Source organism: Papaver somniferum, chromosome 2 (assembly GCF_003573695.1).
Source record: "Papaver somniferum cultivar HN1 chromosome 2, ASM357369v1, whole genome shotgun sequence".
NCBI lineage: Eukaryota > Viridiplantae > Streptophyta > Magnoliopsida > Ranunculales > Papaveraceae > Papaver > Papaver somniferum.
Window position 1 is genome coordinate 145,534,964 of NC_039359.1, and position 20,480 is coordinate 145,555,443.

Consider the following 20,480-nt stretch of genomic DNA (forward strand, 5'->3'; position numbering starts at 1 on the left):
TCTCTTGCAGATTAGGAAGTCTTTGTTGATAACCTGTCAGCCCAATTGGAGCAAAATATCAAATACCATTTCACCGTTCCACTTTTTTTATCTTCTGGAACGGTTACTTTATTTGGTAAGTTCTTGGAAACGTTTCCTTTTCACAACAAAGTCTGCTCTCCTGGAAACACTTACATGTGAAAACTGGAAACTTAAAATATCCGAGTCGGATACAGAAATTAGCTTAAAGGCAGAACTGCATCTTTTGGAAGGTTCTCTGCTGGCCTTGTGTCACTATATAATACTTTTGGGGAAGAAAAACACACTGGAATGGTTTGAGAAAACTGATACTGCAGCCAAGAAAGACTACCGTTCTCTTGTTTTAAGGTTATTTATCCTTGTTTGTCTAGTTTGTATCAATGCTGGAGATCATTTTGAAAGGCTCGTTGGTGTACTCATTGATAAGGACATATCTTCGTTGCTCCCAGTGGAATTTCGTAAGATCCTTGACTTTGCAAAGCCTTCAAAATATCCGTATGAGAGAATATCCAGGAAGGTTGATTATGGTAAAATATCTTAAGTATTCGCGGAGGTTCTTAAGATTATTGAGAATCCTCGGGTGATTTTGTATTTTGGTAAAAATCGTCCTACCTTTTCCTGTCCTGATGCCATAGTCGTAGACATGGATTTGATTCTATGTAGAGAAGATATATTGGATATACTCGACATCAAGAGAAGACAATGTGTACAACAAGGTGCTGTAATTGAATCGGGGACTGAAGGCATAAGTGATAAAAATGTTCCTTCGTGCAATATTGGGAGCATTGTTCAGTGTTCTCAACCTTCCAGTTCATTCAGTGAACAAAAGCAGTTCATGGAGAATGAGCATGAACATGTCAGTGATTTGCAAGGGAGTTACATGATCATTTGGCGTGGATTTGACGAGTTTTCTATGAATCCACCTGCATTGAAGGTTCGTTAATTGTTCAATTTGCTCTTTCTTATTTATTTTGATTTCCATTATCAAAAGAGTGCCTCTGATGATGTACTTTCTTCTGTGTAGTCTAATATAGAGTTACTTATTCGTGTTCTTGATGCTGGAATTGCCAAATTGAAGCCGAAAGCATCTTCAAGCAGTGAAGATAGTAGGTTCGTCACTCAAGCAGAATTTATGCTTGGTGAATTAAAGCAACGCTTAGCTGCTTCAAGGGTTTCTCGTGCCAGGTAAGTTTTGTTGCACGCTGAGTGTGTATTTTAGGGAGTTTAGAATGATCTTTTTGCGTTGGAAACTTAATCTTATTCAATTGCAGTATACAATTGAGCAGCCTAACCTTTTCATGTTGTGTTATTTCTCAGAGAGGAGAATATGCAGTGCATCATGTCAAGTTTTGGCATACTTCAGAACCAGTCAGTAGCAATGGAGATAAAATTAAGACAACTGTTGGATCCTTTTTTATCGACGCTTATGGTTCCAGCTACTGTCATGGAATCTTCTCAGGCCAGAGTTTCATCTGAGAGTAGCAAGAAGAAGGAAAAATCAAGATCGGAGAAGGATAAGAAATTAAGAATGGGAAAGGCAAAAAGAAGTAATATATTATTTAGTATTTTGTTACATTTTGTTCATCGATACTTTCTTACTTCTGTATGCATAATGCACATTTGGAGGAATCTAGCATATCATAGTTAAACAGAAAGAAGGTGCTTGGCTAACTACAGGGCAGGTTGTAGGTGCATTGGGTTCGAAAGTCAATGCAGCTGCTGCCCGATTAGTACATTTTGCACTCTATCCATCAGCAGTTATTACCTAGTCTTGAATTTGGCCCAGGCTTGCCAGCTATAGTAGTTAAGCGACCTTGCTACAGCTGGTCCAACAGGGGCTAGTTCAAAATTTGGACAATATGTGTCACAATCTTAACCGTGAAGATGGGAATGATTTGGAATTGGTCCCCCTTGAAGAACTTTTTGGGACTATGTTAGTTGCCCATGTTATAGACTTTTCCGGAGTTAAGTACCCCTCGAAGAACTTTCCTGACTTGGTTGTAGTTTCCCTCCACCTGGATAGTGGTCCCATTGCACCGTGATCCGTTAGAGAGTTTCCCAAGATTCTGTTGCCTTCGCTTTGATTGTAATCTGGGCTCTGCAAGTCATCAGCGTTGCCCCCTGAAAGGGGAAATTAAGCAAGACACAAAAAAATATATTATTCTTGTTGTCAGGTCCAAAATATTTTTGAACCCTGATTTTGGGCATACCAAAAACTTTCAAGGCATACAAAGGACTAGTCCTAACTTGGGTGACCTTATAAGGGGTATCCTATGGGTGGTTTAATTACCTATATGTCCTTAAATCCTATAAATTACTAATCTATCTCTAACCTTAATACAAAAATCTATAATCATAAACCTAAAATCAGTTTCAACCCCTTCTTCTTCCTCCTCATCCTCCACAGCCGAACCCACCTTCTCCTTTTTTTTTCATCGTATCATCGCCGAAATTTAATCGTCGATTCGTGAAAATTTAGTTGACGATTAAACTCATCTATATAATGGTTCGCCGTAAGCCAGTATCTCGTTCTAATCGAGCGATTGAACAACCCATTGAAGAAGAAGAAGATTTAGAGAGTGAAGAAGAAACTCAAAATCAACCACAAAATCAACCGGAAGAAGAGATTGAAGAAGAACCAACTCCGGAAATGAGAATAAGAAGGTTAGTTTTACAAACCCATCTCGTATTTGATGTTTTTGATTGGTTTGATTGATTTAATTCGTCAAAATCATGTTTCTGCGGCGGTTACAGGGTATGGTTCGGCGCAAAACAAATCTTAGATGTGCGCCGAGCTGTTCTTGAAACTGAACCCTGAAAGTGCATATGAACGGCTCGGCGTATATCTGAAATCCGTTTTGAGCCGAACTTAGTGACACAGAGACTTATATTTAGGATCGGCTTATTCGGTGGTGTTAGTTTTGTGCCGAATATGTTTTGTGAATTTCAGAAATTTTGCATGTGCGTAGGATCGGCTTGTATGGTAGTATTAGTTTTGTGCCGAATAATTGTTGTTTGAATTTCAGAATTTTTGCATGTGCTTAGGATCGGCTTGTATGGTTGTATTAGTTTTGCGCCGAATAAAGGTTTCGATTCATAAGTCTAGATTCGACTTATTCGATAGTATTAGGGTTGCGCCGAATATCATTGTTAAAATTTCATAAATTTTACTAGTGTGTAGGATCGGCTTATTCATATGATATCATGTTGCGCCGAATACATGTTTGAGTTCATAATCATAGACTCGGCTTATTCGACGGTATCGGTTGTGAGCCGAATATATAGGATCGACTTATAATTATTTTGTGGTATGAGCCGATCCACTCTCTGTGTAAGCTAATAAAAATTTCAAGACATGATTCGGCTCATATGTGTTATTTCGGGTAAGCCGAGCCATCTTATTTTCTTACAAGTTTTTGGCTTTCCAAATCTCTTTGTTGTTCGAATTAGTCTTATAACTTTCATACTTGTGTCAGGACCAATGCAGCTACAAGGAGGAAGAAGATGGAGGTAACACCTTCTACTTCTAAAACTCCCGATCCTAGAGGAGGAGGTAAGAAAAAATTGGGAGCGGGAGGTAGAGGAGGAATTTTATAAGAAGAAGCTGAACAAGTAAGAATTGAAAGACAAGAAGAAGGAATAGCTGAAGATGAAGAACTTGATGATAATCAAGAAGTTCATCAAGAAACACAACCCCAAGGAAAACCCAAGAAAGACAAGAAAGGTAAGAAGGTGGCAGAACCCGAGAAAGAGAAGAACGATGATGATCGACGGATCACTGGTTTACACATTCCTGATGAAGATGACGTAATTACACCTCGATCAGCTGGTTTGCCTCATGGTCCTACGGAAGATGGGGGAAATGTGTTGATTGGTTATGCCGATTCTTGGGCGAAGAAAATTTATGAGACTCCTGATCACAACCGTGCAGTCCGAGTATTGAGACACCAGAGGGCAGCAGAATGAAGTCTTGATAAAGAGGTTCCTGAGGTGATTTCTTACGTACAACGCAGTGCTTTATGGCCTATCATCAATTATGGACATAAGAAATATGATAGTGTGTCGGCCTCTGCATTTACCGAGTGCTTTTGTCCAGAAACTTACACATTTCAATTACCTTTTGGAGAGATGGCAATCACTCCTGATGAGGCTAGTAAGATTACAGGCCTTAAAGCAAGGGATGTAAGTGTGGATGCTGGTTTTTATGACATGAGTTGGAATGAGCTATACAATTTGTACCTGAAATTCCTTGGTTGGGGTTCAATGAAAATGAGTTGGAGTTTTGTCGATCAGTTAAAGATGTCGATACCGTTTGCATACCAGGTGGCAGAAATAAGAAGAATAAGAAGATCAAGTTGACTAACTTGAAAAGGGAGTTTGAGAACACAAAGGAAAGAGTCACACAAGGTTTGTTGATAATGGATCCCGTCAAAGTGAAGCAAACCGGAACTGCCTACTTGCTTTATACTCTTGGTAGAGACATCTTTCCCGACACTACCGGAAACAAGGTAAATGCTAATTATCTCCAATTGGTAAAGAATCTTGAAACTTGTAACAAGTTTGCTTGGGGAACGGATACGCTCGCTTACCTGCTGGACCAACTTGCCACCGCGTCTAGGTTGAGAAGTACAAACATCGGAGGAAACTTCACTTTGCTCCAGGTAACTTTTGGGAGTTCAGAGTATGGTTCGGCTTATAACCATAAAATCTTTTATGCCGAAGTTTTTACTTATGTTGATACTGAGCCAACTACAGCACGGTACGCGTACGAGGACTCCAAGAAAAGGAACAAAAATAAGTTGGTGGCAAGTTTGAGAGAGACGTTAGACCGTCTTGGTGTTGATGATGTCACTTTTCAACCATATGAGAAGGAAGATGAAGAAGATGAAGTTGTTGAAGATGAGGATATGCCGGTAAGTATGTATCATGGGCCATTGTGGTATCCCGGTGGTTATGTTATATACGATCCTAGGCGAGTACTCCGTCAATTAGGATGCGTCCAAAAGGTTCCTTTGTTTGACGAGAAATTCAGGTTGTTACCAAAGAGTGGTAAGGGAACTAAAAGCACCACTTCATCTTGGGAACCAAAGTATGATCCTGATCCCACCGTTGAGTTTTGGAATAATTTAGACAATCACACATTAGATGCGTCCAAGTTAACACCTTTACTTGATGATCCATGTGAAGAGGATCCGGGCTATATGGATTGGTATAACCAAATTTCTCATCCCTTCATTATCAATAAAAAAAGGCAAAAGATAGCTGATAAGGGGAAGGCGAGGCCAATCAAGATCACCAACAAGTCTACTTCCGAAGATGTAGTCAAGGCTTTCAAGATTATGGTAAGAATGACTTCACTTTATACTATTTTCATATATTAGTTATGGTAAAAATGTCTTCAACCTCACGGTTATAAGTTGTTGACAAATGAAAAAATAGGTTGTCGCGGGTAGGGAGATGTTGAAAAAAATGAAGGCCAAACTTGGTTGCAAAACACCAATGACCGTGGAAGAACAAAAATACCTCATAAACAAGTGGGATGCAATCATCAACAAAGTACAAGGACCCGAGGAACCCGAACAAAGGCCTACCACTAAGAGGTCTCGACAAGTTGGTGAAGGTACAAGCCAAGGTGGTGCTACCGTCCAACCCGGTAATGATGCATCGGAAGATGAAGACCAAGGTGGAAGAAAAGGTGGTCGTGCAACTAAGAAGAGGGGTCGTGGTTAAATGCCCTTTTATGTACACTTTTATGGTACACTTTTTCTTAAGTTTTAAGTACACTTTTATGGTGTTGCAAACACCTTTGCTTTTAGTTCCTGAACTTTGTTTTTAATGGTGCTGGGATTGGAATATGGACACCTTCAATTTCATGTTTTAATGAATAGATTAACAGTTATGCGCCGAATTTATAGAGTTCGGCTTATCCTCTAATGTTAGTTACGCGTCGAATCATTTGTCCTTCAGGTTCGGCGCATTCTATAATCACCTTATGTGCCGAACTATAAACATTTATAGGTTTCGGCTTATACGATATCCTCAATATGTGCCGAACCACGAACAATAATTTAACCCAAAAATTAACAAATTCATGTTCGGCTCAGACGATAATCATATTATGTGCCGAACCTTGAACATAAGAGGTTTCGGCTGATACGATATTCTCCATATGTGTCGAACCAGTAACAATATTTCAACCCAGAAATTAAAAAATTATGTTTGGCACATACGATTTTGGATATGTAAGCCGAATTAGTAATGATTCTATTCCGGGCTATTCAGGATGTTGTTCGGATTACTATGAAACTTTCATATAAGCCGAACTAGTGTCTAGCAAAAGGGTTGGAATTGGAAATTATAGGTTCGGCGCATGCAGTAAACAGATTCAGTAAGCCGAACCGTTCATCAATTGGTAGATTCGGATCATAGATGTGAGCCGAACCTCAACCTGTTTCACCGAACCATGATTCAAAAAACCTAACTTTTGATAATTGATAGCTATAGAAGTGAGATTAAGTATAGTATATAAGTGTACATGTGTATTAGAAGCATTGGGTTCCTCATCAATGTCTTCATCATCAGGATTTGGCTCATAAAAATCATCATCTTGAGTTTGTGTTTGAGTTTGAGCTTGACTTTGAGTGGGTGTAAAATCATTCTCGTAATCTAAGAAATCAGCCATCTAGGAATCATTGGTGTAGTTGATGTGTATTTTCCTAGGTTTTTTAGATGATATATGACACTCCTCATCCTCCATTGAATCAAGAATTAGAATTTTCTCACTTTCTCCTTCTCTTTCTCTCCTTCTTAACCAAACCAAAACTTTGATTTTTTTTCCTCAAATTTTTCATCTAAACAACTCCTATAATTCTGAAAATTATTTTAATCACTAAACAAAATATTTAATCACTAATCAAGATTATTAACACTAATACGTAAAGGGCAGATTTGTCACTAAAATTTTTTTGGGTTAAGGGGTTATCTGATTTTGCTATTTCACAACCTTTTTTATCTTCATTCAGTATGTCTTGGAAGATTTTGGTATGCCCAATATTATGGTTCATATTTTTTAGTCCCCGTGACACTCAAAATTTACGAAATTATTAATCGTTTACTTTTTTTTTTGAACGTAAAGATGAAATATATTACCCAGGGGAACACAATACAAACATACAGAAAGAAGAAAGAAAAAACAAAAAACAAACAGAAAGGAAGGTAGGATGTTGTCAAGTTATCATCTCAGGACATACCCTGTTATGATCATCAGACAACAAACCCGCATTTCTGTTTAAGCTATTTATCAAACTACTAGTCTGATCTTCTTGAAGATTACTCCTTTTATCTAAACTAATAAACTTATCTAAGAAGGCACGCATATCTTCTTTCCAAACACTAAAAATTGAAGATTTATAGCCTCCACCGCTAGTTTGTCCGCCTCTAAATTGCCAGTTCTGTGGATAAACTTGGAACCGAGGAAGTTACTACGATTTTCCAATATTAAAAATCGTTACATAACTCATTATGCATCCTATTTTCCTAGGGGTATAATTGGTAAAGAAACTTAATTATAACATATCTGAAAATAACGCCTTGGAATTTTATAAATTTTATCTCATTGGAAAGCTTTTAAAGAGATCTACACAATGAATGAGTACAAACAACAATATCAATTTTTTATTTTTCACGGAAAAAATCTGAGGTGATCATCATTTTAGGCAAAAATTTCGAATGTTGTGTATTCCTGAATCCAACAACAACGAAAAAAAAACAGACGCACAACGAATTATGCAACTATTTTCTCGACTGCATAACAAGTTATGTAACCATTGTTTTAGTTGATATTAGTGCGTACAAAATTTTTTGATGCATAATGCATTATGCAACCATATTTTCGGATGCATATCAGGTTAAGCATCAATTTTCTCGATGCATAAAATATTATGCAATAATTTTCAATTTCACAGCTAATATAAAAGATGTCGGATAATACATTATGCATCCATTTTCTCGATTGCATAACATGTTATGCAGACATTTTATGGACTGCATGACAAGTTATGCAGTCATAACAACATCATCATCTTCAACTTCTTCGTTCTCTTCTCCTTCAACTCCTCTTGGCCATAACAACATCATCTTCTTGGTACTTACCATCCTTTGTGTGACTCAAATCACAAATTCTGGACACCGCACATACATCCATGAACCCACCAGGACCATTACCTTTCTTCAAACCTAACCTTAATTTTTCATAAACCCTAGTCCTCCAAATCATAATTACAGTATCAAACAAATATGGTTTATTCTATTTAACCTCAGGAAAACCAAATCGAAAACGCAACGAAATCATAATAACTTCACGCATAAAATATGGAATTAAACCTAAAAAACCATTGAATCAAGTCTGCTCATGGAAAATTGAAAAAAGATCACAGATTTAAAACCTAAAATGGAATCACTTTGGATCTTATTCTAAAAATCTTATTAATTAACGACAACATGATTATATTAATTTCACCATGTTCTCTCGGCAAAAAAAGGTAATCATAAAAAAGGAGAAGACGAGGGTAAAGGAAAAACAAAACGAGGAAGAAGAAGCGGAGAAATAATTTTAAAAAATATAGTTGTGAGGAAAATTTTAACCCAAAAAATGAATGCGCGCGCAAAGTTTTCCTCCCGTGGGTGTCACGGTAAAAGGATTTCGTAGAAATGGGTTTAACAGTAGTTTTCACCCCTGAAATGACCCAAAAATTCTTAGAACAAGACCCGAAATACAACTTCAGAGTTATGTTGTGAAAGGCACCTCCTAAGCGCCTAAGTGGCTTTATTTTCAACTGGGCACTACCTAATGGGAAATAAGATGCCACGTTTAAAAGGATCGCCCTGCGACGCCTTTATTGGTGCCAAAGTAAAGGCGCCGGTGGTCAGCGCACCCAAAGTGGTATAAATTATATTTCCTCAATTTCTACGAAAGTGTTACTGTTATTTTTTTTTTTTTCATTTTAACGTATAGTCTAAAATAAAAAAGATGATGGCATTTCCAAAGCTCGTAGCAGCAGCAGGGGTGTGGTTCCCTCTCTAGGTGTGATCAGTAAGAGGAATCTTTTCAGTTGTATGATAGCATTGACGTAGATTCCGTAGATTGTACTCCGTCACTTCCGTACTGGTATTTTAATTTAGTGTCTTGACTCTGAAGATCTTCTGCTGAAATTGTCAGGTGTCTTTTGACTAACGAATCTCCTCAGCTTCATTCTAATATCTCTGACTATGTTTCAAGGAGAGACTTATATTTACTAGAATACAGAGTGGAGTAGTTGTTCATTCATCTAGTTCAGATAAGGTTTTATTAGTCTTTCTGACAAGATCAAGTCCTCAGGGTGTAGAATGCTAAGAAGCGTTTACTGACTAGGTGGAGAGACATGTTGAAGAAGTTTCACATGAATGTTATCTATTTCGGGTGTCTGCTTCAAGATCATTAGAGATTCATTCTCCATAGACGATGAGACAAGCTATCCTCAACACTATCCTCCCACAAAGGAGTGAGAGTCTCTTCTGGAGGAGGTGAGGATATGCGGGTAACCATGAACTTCTTGTTGAAATTGGTGTCTGCGTTGAATCTTCATGGAATAGGTAATCTTTGTTCGGACTTTCCATCGATGATCCAACTCTTCAACTAATTGGTCTTCGAAGATAATTGACCTTCTAATGTATTGAGCAATGTACGTCTGATGACAACATCAGTCCTCAAGGCGTAGCTTACTCGAGATCTGCCACTATAATGTACATGAGATGATTTGATGGAGCTATCATGTCTCAAGAAATTTAATCCTCTCATATAGAATATTAAAGGTATCAGTCTTATGTATTGTTGGTTGTTGTTGATGTTTTTTTCCTAAGTATATATATATATATATTATTTTTTGATATGCGAAAGCCGGATCCAGGCGCCTACCCGAACCCAGCCAGTTGGACTGGCTCCACTGCCAGACCCAACAGCGCTTAATCCATTATACAACTAATCTATTACAAACTTTTACGGCGGCGGAGATTAAACCCCTGACTTCCTCCTTACTAGAGTTGATGGGATACCACTGAGCTATGCTCTTTTTACCTAAGTATATATATCGCTTTATTCTTCATTGAAAGTCCCAGATCTTCTCTAGTTATGTAAAATCTGGTTTTCGTATAAGCATAACCCATATTTTATTTAAGGGTTGTAACCATAAGCATCTTTGGATTTATCTATAGGATCCTTGATTATTGTTGGTGCATAGGCGACCCATAACGAGTAACATGCTATGAGTATCTTGACAAGGATGATATTGATAGCAGTTCCTACATCAATCAGTTTGTCACCGAGTTCTGTATCTTTGAAACAAGTCGTATCCCTAGTCATATTTCTCCTTATCTTTATCCATCTAAACAGGTTTGGGAAATATCTCAGTATCTTCTAGGAAAGACAAACATCTCTGGATACAACATGATCGAGAGCAGTGAAAATGTTTTTTCGTTGTGCCTTTGAGAGGTAAAGAAGCAAGCGTAGGTGTTCCATTGGGGATTGTACTGTTCAATTGATAGGATATCTGGAGAAGGTGAAACTCGGATTGAAAGAGGATTTTTGTGTACTCCTTCGGTTCCCAAGTATCGTTCTCCTGAATCTACATTTTCTTTGAAAATGTGCTTCAAACCATTACAATCACTTGTCGAATGATTAACAAATTTGAAAAACTGACAAGTACTTAGGGTACGCCAATCCCTTTGATAGCGCCATTTTGTATCCATACTTTTAGTTCGACCACTGCTTCTATAGGGGAGGAAAATCCAAGAATGTCGGAGCTTCCTCATTTGTTATGGTGGGCGTTTAGCCAATACTGAAGCTCATGCTGCTTGGGCTTGGTTTATTTTCCGAGGTTGTTGTGTTGTTGGTGGAGCTGATGGACCCCACATGTTTAGATTGCTACATTTTTTATGTTGGGTCCTTACTATTGCTTCCTTTAATAACAACATTTACACATGGTTGGATGTTGTATTGTTTGTAGACGAGACGTCTGTTTTCACGAGTCTCATGAACTTCTTCACTTTATAGGGGTCTGATTCTCTCTAACAAGGCATGTGCATTTGTAGATGATCGCTTGGAAGCCCCATGAAGTTCATAGAATGTTTGAAAACACAGATTCTCTTGCACATCCTTTGTATTTCAGGAGGATAAGGAGGTTGATGTTGATGAACAGAAGATGAGACTTCCTTTCCTCTATTATGCAAGAGGCGTTCCAAGTCCCCACGGGTTATGAAATTGGGTTGTGAATTGCTCTCTTTTCCGGGATTAGAAAGAATAAGAAACTTTATCATCGTCCTGGACGAGGACTCTTGTGGTGCTAGCATCATCAACGTCAGCATTGAAAGCAGATTTCTCTAGTTGACTATGACGCTGCTTTGGTAAGAACTATTCCGTGAGAATCTCGAGAAAGGTGAGTACCTCGTTATGATTAGTATCCATATCTTCTTGAGTCCTAGAAGGAGTCTCTTGCCTTTGCACTAAATCAACTATGGTAGTTAGAGCTTGGTTGTTTCTAAATCTTTTAGTAACTTACCTTGTTTGTTTGCAGCTGACTCATCTGAGTCATCTGGATCTGAGTCGTCTGGATCTGAGTGAAATTACCTGACTCATCTGGATCTGACTCACTAAGGTCTGAGTCAGAAAATATGTTTGTTTTGTGAGTCAGACCTGACTCAGCTGACTGGATTTTTTTGGACAGAAAATGCCCTTGTGCACATTTCAAACCATAACATTTATCACTACTGAAACATCACAAATTGTTCCATTCCAGTCTAAACAACTTCCCTTTTTTGATGGAATTAAACATATTAAACATCATAAAACAATAAAATCTAAAGATTAAAGTCCTACAAACATAAAAGAAGAAACAAAATCTAAAGGAGACTAGCTATCTCATCACGTAAGTTGTTCATATATATCTGTTCTTGTCGTCCAAATAGACGAGGTGCATTTTCTTCCGTTTCCGCTTCCACTTCGACTTCCACCTGTGTCTCATTCATATCAAATGTCTCATTCTCATATTCTTTAAATAGCCAATCATCCAATGCATTACGACGTAGAAAGTTATGTATTGACATGCAAGCAATAACGATATCTCTTTGAGTCTCAAATGAGTAAGAAGGCATTTTACTTAAGACGGGAAATCTTACTTTCAATACCCCTAATGCTCTCTCAATCACATTCCTCAATCGAGCATTGGCTTGATTAAACTTCTCCTCTTTTGCCGTTGGAGGAACTCTTCGGTAATCACCTATCCAATACCTTATGTTGCGATACGGACACATAAACCCTTGTGTATGAGAGTACGCAACATCACATAGATAGTATTTGTCTGCAAATTTTCAACAAAAACATTATGAAGTCATGCTGATGAAACTGCAGCAAGATGTAACATATATGCTAGTCCAAACTCTAATCACATCCTCATCTGACAAAGAAACCGGGCGCCTCTCTGCTATTAAGGAGGGTAGGCACAGAGCTAATCACTACTATGACTACTGTCTCACGCTTTAATATGTTACCTTAATAAAATAATTAGGTGTAAACTAAGAACCTACTGATGACCATAAGTTACTACAGTGATTAACACGAGGGACCGTCAAAAACTTTAAAAAAAAAGAAAAGAGAAAAATAGAAGAAGATGAAGAAGCAAATGCTGGATTCATACGGGAGATCTCACATACAGTATATATAGCTTTTGGCGCAAGTGGGGCTAACTGAGGACAAGTCATAAGGCATGAGACGCGAGGACGCCAGCATGACAGAAAGTTTAGGCGAGCAAAAACAGAGTAGAGCATATATATCCTAATTCCTAAGTAGAGTTCGGTATATAAGAACGCAGTGCACAAGAATCTAAATAAAATTGAGTAAAGAAAACAAACCCAATGCAGAAAAATGGGACTTAAAATAGAGATATTACCTGGTGGAGGTAAAGGAAACTTGAAATATGGATCACGCACTGCCTCGGTCAACACTCTCGAGTCATGAGCAGTGCCTTCCCATCCAACCACTACATACAAAAAGTACATATCCCAATCACATATCGCAAGCACGTTTTGGGTACATTCTCCTCTTCCCCTTCCTCTATACGGTATTTGCTTCTCGACTGGAATGCTCGCACTAATTAGAGTGCCATCCAATGCACCAACAGCACCTTTAAAAGCACCTTCTCTGAGACGTTTATGCCTTTTAGTTATAGCTGGCTTGTCAAATACATTAGACGGAGGAACTAAAACTTCAGCAGACCAAATCTTCATAGCAGCCAACACTTCATGAAAATACTTACTAACCGTTTCACCCGAATGTTGAAAGTGATACAAAATTACACGATTCCTACAGTTGTGCCCAATTGTATATAAGAACATTGCCATCTTCTCCTCTACTTCTATATATTTACTATCCTCTAAAAGTCCTTTGGCTCGGAACTCATTGCATAATAGGGTAAAAGGAACCTTACTCATTCTCAATAGGTTGTACATATTCCTCGGATTTCCATCTAACAGGTCTTGGGTGAAAGCCTTTCCCGTTAAAATTGACTTCTTGTACTTTGGGCGTACACGCCGTTTAGCCTTCTTAAGTTTCTTCACTAACAAGCATAAAACTACTAGTTGAGATAATAGCGTTTTCATTTTCCTGAAAAGACCAAGTAGATGAAAGAAAATCAATTTCAATACAATATTTAGTAGGGATTTAGATGGAAAGAGTTCTGTTAATTAGACTTGGAATTTAGAGGTAAGAAAGTCATAATCTCATATGCTAATGCAAAATCATCCACATCTAAACACTTAGGGTCACAAGATGAAATTCTAGGATCCCGCCAGAGTTGATTGAGGCTATTCCTTCTGCTCAGGTGGAACTTGGGGTCAGGTTTAGCTCTCAGGATGAGGTCATAACCCACACGTCTTATCACGCTGAACAATGATGTGAATGTGATCATGAAACAAATTCAAACCAGCTCAAGCAACCAACTCCCAGTTTACAGGGGGCTGTTTTTCATGTAACAATACTTTGATGGTTTAGGTATCCGATATTTCAACTCAAAAATAATTATTCATTCATTCGCAAACCTATATAAGAAAATGAGTACTTGCCTGTATTTAAGTTCTCCCCTTCTCTAAACCCTCTTCCTTGTAGCCTTTCAATCTGCAATGAAATGAAAGAAAAAGGTTAAAAGCATAAATAAGAAAATAACCAGCAAGCAATTCAATGTAACCAATAAGAAAATACGTATTCATTCATTCAACATTCACTCATTAAGCACAAATAAGCACAAATAATATTGATTCATCCATTAACTTCAATAAATACTCATTCAACATTCAACATAAAATAAAAATCGAGTACGTAAGTAACAAACACGAATGTTTTGCAACCCTAACATCTCTAACTATTTCCTAATTTCTCAACATCTCAGTGGATGAGTATTCAAGATTTCTCAACGTTCTTTTAAAAGTTTGTGTACAAAGGCAACACGACGCTCATCGCTTTTCAAACTGACAAACAATTTCTGCCAACCAGGCATCTCTGAAGCTTTTAGAGTTATGCTCAAATACTCATCCATTGTGATGCAATCAGTCTCAAGTAAATTATCCAAAGCTTTCATGAATTCGGCTGCGCTATCCTTTTCTAGAGCAAGTTTCTTATGTTGAAGATGAGTCTCAATCGATGTTACAATAGAACAAACTTTCTCAGTTAATAGATCACTTGATTCTTCCTCCATTTCCTTCTTCCTTTTCCTGCCACTCCCCTTTGCATTGAGACTAGAATCAACCTCGTTGTCATCCTCATGATTTTTTTCTTTTCCATGACTTGTACGAGATTCAGATCCATTATTTGAAACCCATGCAGTTATAGAAGTTCCAGCTGAACAAGGCGGTTCCACTCTTCCAGGCGTATCTCTATTAGCTCCAGTGGAGAATTTCCCATCAAATAAATTCTGCAACTTCTCTGCATCTTCCAGCCCCTTGTTCTTGAATTGACTAGCGTTTTTGATTGTCTGCATCAATTAGAAAGTAAAAATTAATAAATATGTTCAGCTGTTTATACAATCAAAGTTATAATTAGATGCACCAAACAGAACATTACGGTTCATTAAGGTTATGGAAACATTTAACAAGGACTTTTGGTTTTGTATTGATGTTAGATTATGATTATGATCTTGTGAACAATCCTGCATTCCAGCTTAAAGGGCTCAACATTCTTTCTCTTTCTTGAAGTTTAGGATCTTGTGTGTACATCTATCCAGCTACTACACTACCGTATAGACATATGGTGAACATAATATATAGAAACTTGTTTCATAAAATGGTGAACATATAATAGAAAATCTAAAGAAACTAAGAGCAAATAGTGAAGAAAGACATTGTTGACCCAAGTCCTAAAATACCTCTCAAGCGGGTATAATTGCTTTCCACGACCAAACTGTAGCAAAATCATAAATTAACAGATCACGTAGGTTGACCAAAAGTTGTCTTAACTGGCTTAACCTGGACAGCTAGATGTCATTACATTCACATGCTTATATATCTGATATAAATATCACACCTGTTCAAAGATCTTACATTATAGCGCAGTCTGTGTTTCTCAGCTCATTGTACAAATAAAAGAACAAATGACCATATTAAACTGTCACAAGATAAGAAAATCACCATATTACCAATGTAATACAGTAGTACCAAAGTCATCTGAATCGACCAACAATGACCATACTATATAGCTCACCTCATATTTCATTGGAAGCTGTCTATGATTCTAGTTAGGAAGTGTTTCCGGTCAGTTTAAACCTTAATTATCAGCTGAAATGACTATGGAATTAGAAAAACATGGTCAAACATGGGTACACGAATTTACCTCATCGTTAGTCACCAAGAATGAGATCTTAAAAAATACAGAGAAGAAGCACTACAATAGGAAACACTGATTTTGGATCACGTTGATGAATATTAGGTGATACAAAGCATAAAGAAACCCATCTATGAGTTCAGATAAACCAACTATGAACTAATTAGAACATTAAAAAAATAAAAGATGAAAAAATAACAATTAAAATGATCTGAAATCAATTATCACCATGATAATTAGTGACCGTAAGACACTGCAATCACCATTCTAATTTATAGACCATGATCGACATAAAGTACATAAAACACACATGAACAGGTAAATTCGTAAGACACGTTAAATATTCAAGAATTTTCATCATCACACAATTGGAAACAACAATGTCAATTACCATTATTAGAAGCATAAATTTAATTCAATCATAAAGTCCAAACAAAACTGAAATAGTCTCTTACCTTGTCTAATTCAACCCATTGCTCTTCGCTCCAATCAAATGTGTTCGTCTCCGCGTTATACCCATGTCCGGTTCTAGCTAAGAGACGGGACCAAGTGACATATTGGGTTCGCAAGTAATCCCAGTGGTTTATCAACTTTTTTTGTGTGATGGTGCAGTCATACTTCTCAGAAAAGAACTTGCACAAATTTCCCCACGAAGTTTGCTTCAAAGAAGTTCCAGAAAATCCATACTCAGTAGCTTGTGCCAAACACTGTTCAATAAATAGCCCTCTAAATTCTGGGACGCTCCTAAAAGTTATCTTATTTGCTTTCTCATCTTCCCTTTTCTCCATAGAGAACTAGAATAAAGTAAAACAAATACAAGACGTGGGTAATTTGAAACAAAAAGAGTGTGCTAACTTTTGACAATATTGACATGCAGTTTACAGAAAATATTGACATGACGTGGATTTGCTCTGTATTTTCAGTCTGCGTATTCGCTGCTCCTCTCATGATTATGGTATAAACTATAATTACAGAAAATATTGACATGCAGTTTACAGCCCTGTCAGATTAAAAATTTTCACAAGCTCAAATGGTTTTTGCTGATTAGTTTTGTTTGGGTTTTAACTGAAGATGGTTCTTACTAATTGTAATCAAATATATTTCCTATAAGGCTAGGAGCCTAGGACTAAAGTAAGTCACAAAATGCACAATAAACATAGCAATGAAAGATTCAGAAAGATTTAGAAAGTACTTATAATTTCAATAAGGGTTGTTATCATTACAGTTACCTAGAGATTTCTTAACTGTAAAAAGGAAAAACAAAATGAAATCCCTAGTTGTATGGTCTAGTATCCTAGCTATAAACAGGAAAGACCCATGTTCTATCATAATCAATTGTATAACTGCCCTCATTGTTGTTGTCCATGAAATCACAAGTGCTACCGAAGGCCCAATTATGGCTATGATAAAACTCTGAAGCGTCACCTAGAACAAACCCAATTCATCGTTGTTTTGAAACCCCAGAAAGAAAACCCAAATGTAGAAATCGAACAAAAATAATTTGATACCCTAAATCTCACAAACCCTAAATCGAAAAATTTGGACCCAAATCATAAAATCAGAACAAAAAGATGACCTTATTACCTGATTATCAGATCGATGCTTCTGAATCTCACAGATGACCTAAAAACCCAGATTGATGCTTTCAGCTGCAATATAAATTCAAAATGAAATCCATAGCAAACATATTCTAAAACAAAGATATACACAGAACAAAGAACAATTGATTATAATCTAAACCTATTACCTGGTTGGATTTCTTCAGAACAGAAACTCTTCTTCAGAGCAGATCGAGAAGACATGAAAGAGAGAGAGAGTAAAAAACATAAAACCTTCTAAAAGAAGCTTTTAAATGATTTGAAAGAGATGGAAAGATGAGACGAGAGTGATGATTGAGATAGAAATTACTCGATTTGTTGAGAGAGGTGAAGAAGATATCAGTTGAGAATAGATCTAGGGTTTGCCTCCTCATCACCCATCTCTGCTTCCGACGGAATGAACGAAGAAAATGAGAAAGGAAATGAGTTTTTTTGATCTAAAACGTGAGGGCATTTTCGTCGATTTCAGTGAGTCAGGGGTTTGAACCACCTACTCAGCAGCATTTCAATGCCTGACTCCCTAGGGCCCGAGTCAGGGGTTAGGTTCGACTCAGATGTCGAGTCAGGGGTTGCTAAATTTACAAAACAAACAGTCTGACTGCTGACTCGGCGCGAGTCAGGGGTTGACTCAGACCCAGACACCGAGTCAGCTGCAAACAAACAAGCTCTTATATTTACTAGAATACAGAGTGGAGTAGTTGTTCATTCATCTAGGTCAGATAAGGTTTTATTAGTCTTTCTGACAAGATCAAGTCCTCAGGGTGTAGAATGCTAAGAAGCGTTTACTGACTAGGTGGAGAGACATGTTGAAGAAGTTTCACATGAATGTTATCTATTTCGGGTGTCTGCTTCAAGATCATTAGAGATTCATTCTCCATAGACGATGAGACAAGCTATCCTCAACACTATCCTCCCACAAAGGAGTGAGAGTCTCTTCTGGAGGAGGTGAGGATATGCGGGTAACCATGAACTTCTTGTTGAAATTGGTGTCTGCGTTGAATCTTCATGGAATAGGTAATCTTTGTTCGGACTTTCCATCGATGATCCAACTCTTCAACTAATTGGTCTTCGAAGATAATTGACCTTCTAATGTATTGAGCAATGTACGTCTGATGACAACATCAGTCCTCAAGGCGTAGCTTACTCGAGATCTGCCACTATAATGTACATGAGATGATTTGATGGAGCTATCATGTCTCAAGAAATTTAATCCTCTCATATAGAATATTAAAGGTATCAGTCTTATGTATTGTTGGTTGTTGTTGATGTTTTTTTCCTAAGTATATATATATATATATATATATTATTTTTTGATATGCGAAAGCCGGATCCAGGCGCCTACCCGAACCCAGCCAGTTGGACTGGCTCCACTGCCAGACCCAACAGCGCTTAATCCATTATACAACTAATCTATTACAAACTTTTACGGCGGCGGAGATTAAACCCCTGACTTCCTCCTTACTAGAGTTGATGGGATACCACTGAGCTATGCTCTTTTTACCTAAGTATATATATCGCTTTATTCTTCATTGAAAGTCCCAGATCTTCTCTAGTTATGTAAAATCTGGTTTTCGTATAAGCATAACCCATATTTTATTTAAGGGTTGTAACCATAAGCATCTTTGGATTTATCTATAGGATCCTTGATTATTGTTGGTGCATAGGCGACCCATAACGAGTAACATGCTATGAGTATCTTGACAAGGATGATATTGATAGCAGTTCCTACATCAATCAGTTTGTCACCGAGTTCTGTATCTTTGAAACAAGTCGTATCCCTAGTCATATTTCTCCTTATCTTTATCCATCTAAACAGGTTTGGGAAATATCTCAGTATCTTCTAGGAAAGACAAACATCTCTGGATACAACATGATCGAGAGCAGTGAAAATGTTTTTTCGTTGTGCCTTTGAGAGGTAAAGAAGCAAGCGTAGGTGTTCCATTGGGGATTGTACTGTTCAATTGATAGGATATCTGGAGAAGGTGAAACTCGGATTGAAAGAGGATTTTTGTGTACTCCTTCGGTTCCCAAGTATCGTTCTCCTGAATCTACATTTTCTTTGAAAATGTGCTTCAAACCATTACAATCACTTGTCGAATGATTAACAAATTTGAAAAACTGACAAGTACTTAGGGTACGCCAATCCCTTTGATAGCGCCATTTTGTATCCATACTTTTAGTTCGACCACTGCTTCTATAGGGGAGGAAAATCCAAGAATGTCGGAGCTTCCTCATTTGTTATGGTGGGCGTTTAGCCAATACTGAAGCTCATGCTGCTTGGGCTTGGTTTATTTTCCGAGGTTGTTGTGTTGTTGGTGGAGCTGATGGACCCCACATGTTTAGATTGCTACATTTTTTATGTTGGGTCCTTACTATTGCTTCCTTTAATAACAACATTTACACATGGTTGGATGTTGTATTGTTTGTAGACGAGACGTCTGTTTTCACGAGTCTCATGAACTTCTTCACTTTATAGGGGTCTGATTCTCTCTAACAAGGCATGTGCATTTGTAGATGATCGCTTGGAAGCCCCATGAAGTTCATAGAATGTTTGAAAACACAGATTCTCTTGCACATCCTTTGTATTTCAGGAGGATAAGGAGGTTGATGTTGATGAACAGAAGATGAGACTTCCTTTCCTCTATTATGCAAGAGGCGTTCCAAGTCCCCACGGGTTATGAAATTGGGTTGTGAATTGCTCTCTTTTCCGGGATTAGAAAGAATAAGAAACTTTATCATCGTCCTGGACGAGGACTCTTGTGGTGCTAGCATCATCAACGTCAGCATTGAAAGGAGATTTCTCTAGTTGACTATGACGCTGCTTTGGTAAGAACTATTCCGTGAGAATCTCGAGAAAGGTGAGTACCTCGTTATGATTAGTATCCATATCTTCTTGAGTCCTAGAAGGAGTCTCTTGCCTTTGCACTAAATCAACTATGGTAGTTAGAGCTTGGTTGTTTCTAAAT

General features: G+C 37.6%; 1 protein-coding gene and 1 long non-coding RNA gene across 2 annotated transcripts; both read right to left on the reverse strand.

Annotated features, from left to right (window-relative positions):
• Positions 1–1,882: 1,882 nt before the first annotated feature.
• Positions 1,883–16,704, reverse strand: LOC113352140. The gene is made up of 7 exons (XM_026596003.1): positions 16,372–16,704; positions 14,538–15,071; positions 14,163–14,218; positions 13,795–13,986; positions 12,996–13,708; positions 11,976–12,407; positions 1,883–2,139 (listed from the first exon to the last, which is right to left on the reverse strand). Exons 1-7 carry the CDS (start codon positions 16,702–16,704, stop codon positions 1,883–1,885), a joined length of 2,517 nt encoding a protein of 838 aa, XP_026451788.1.
• A 796-nt stretch (positions 16,705–17,500) lies between these two features.
• Positions 17,501–17,939, reverse strand: LOC113354077. The gene is made up of 2 exons (XR_003361666.1): positions 17,664–17,939; positions 17,501–17,565 (listed from the first exon to the last, which is right to left on the reverse strand). It is a non-coding gene; the product is annotated as an uncharacterized LOC113354077 (long non-coding RNA).
• Between the last annotated feature and the right edge of the window lie 2,541 nt (positions 17,940–20,480).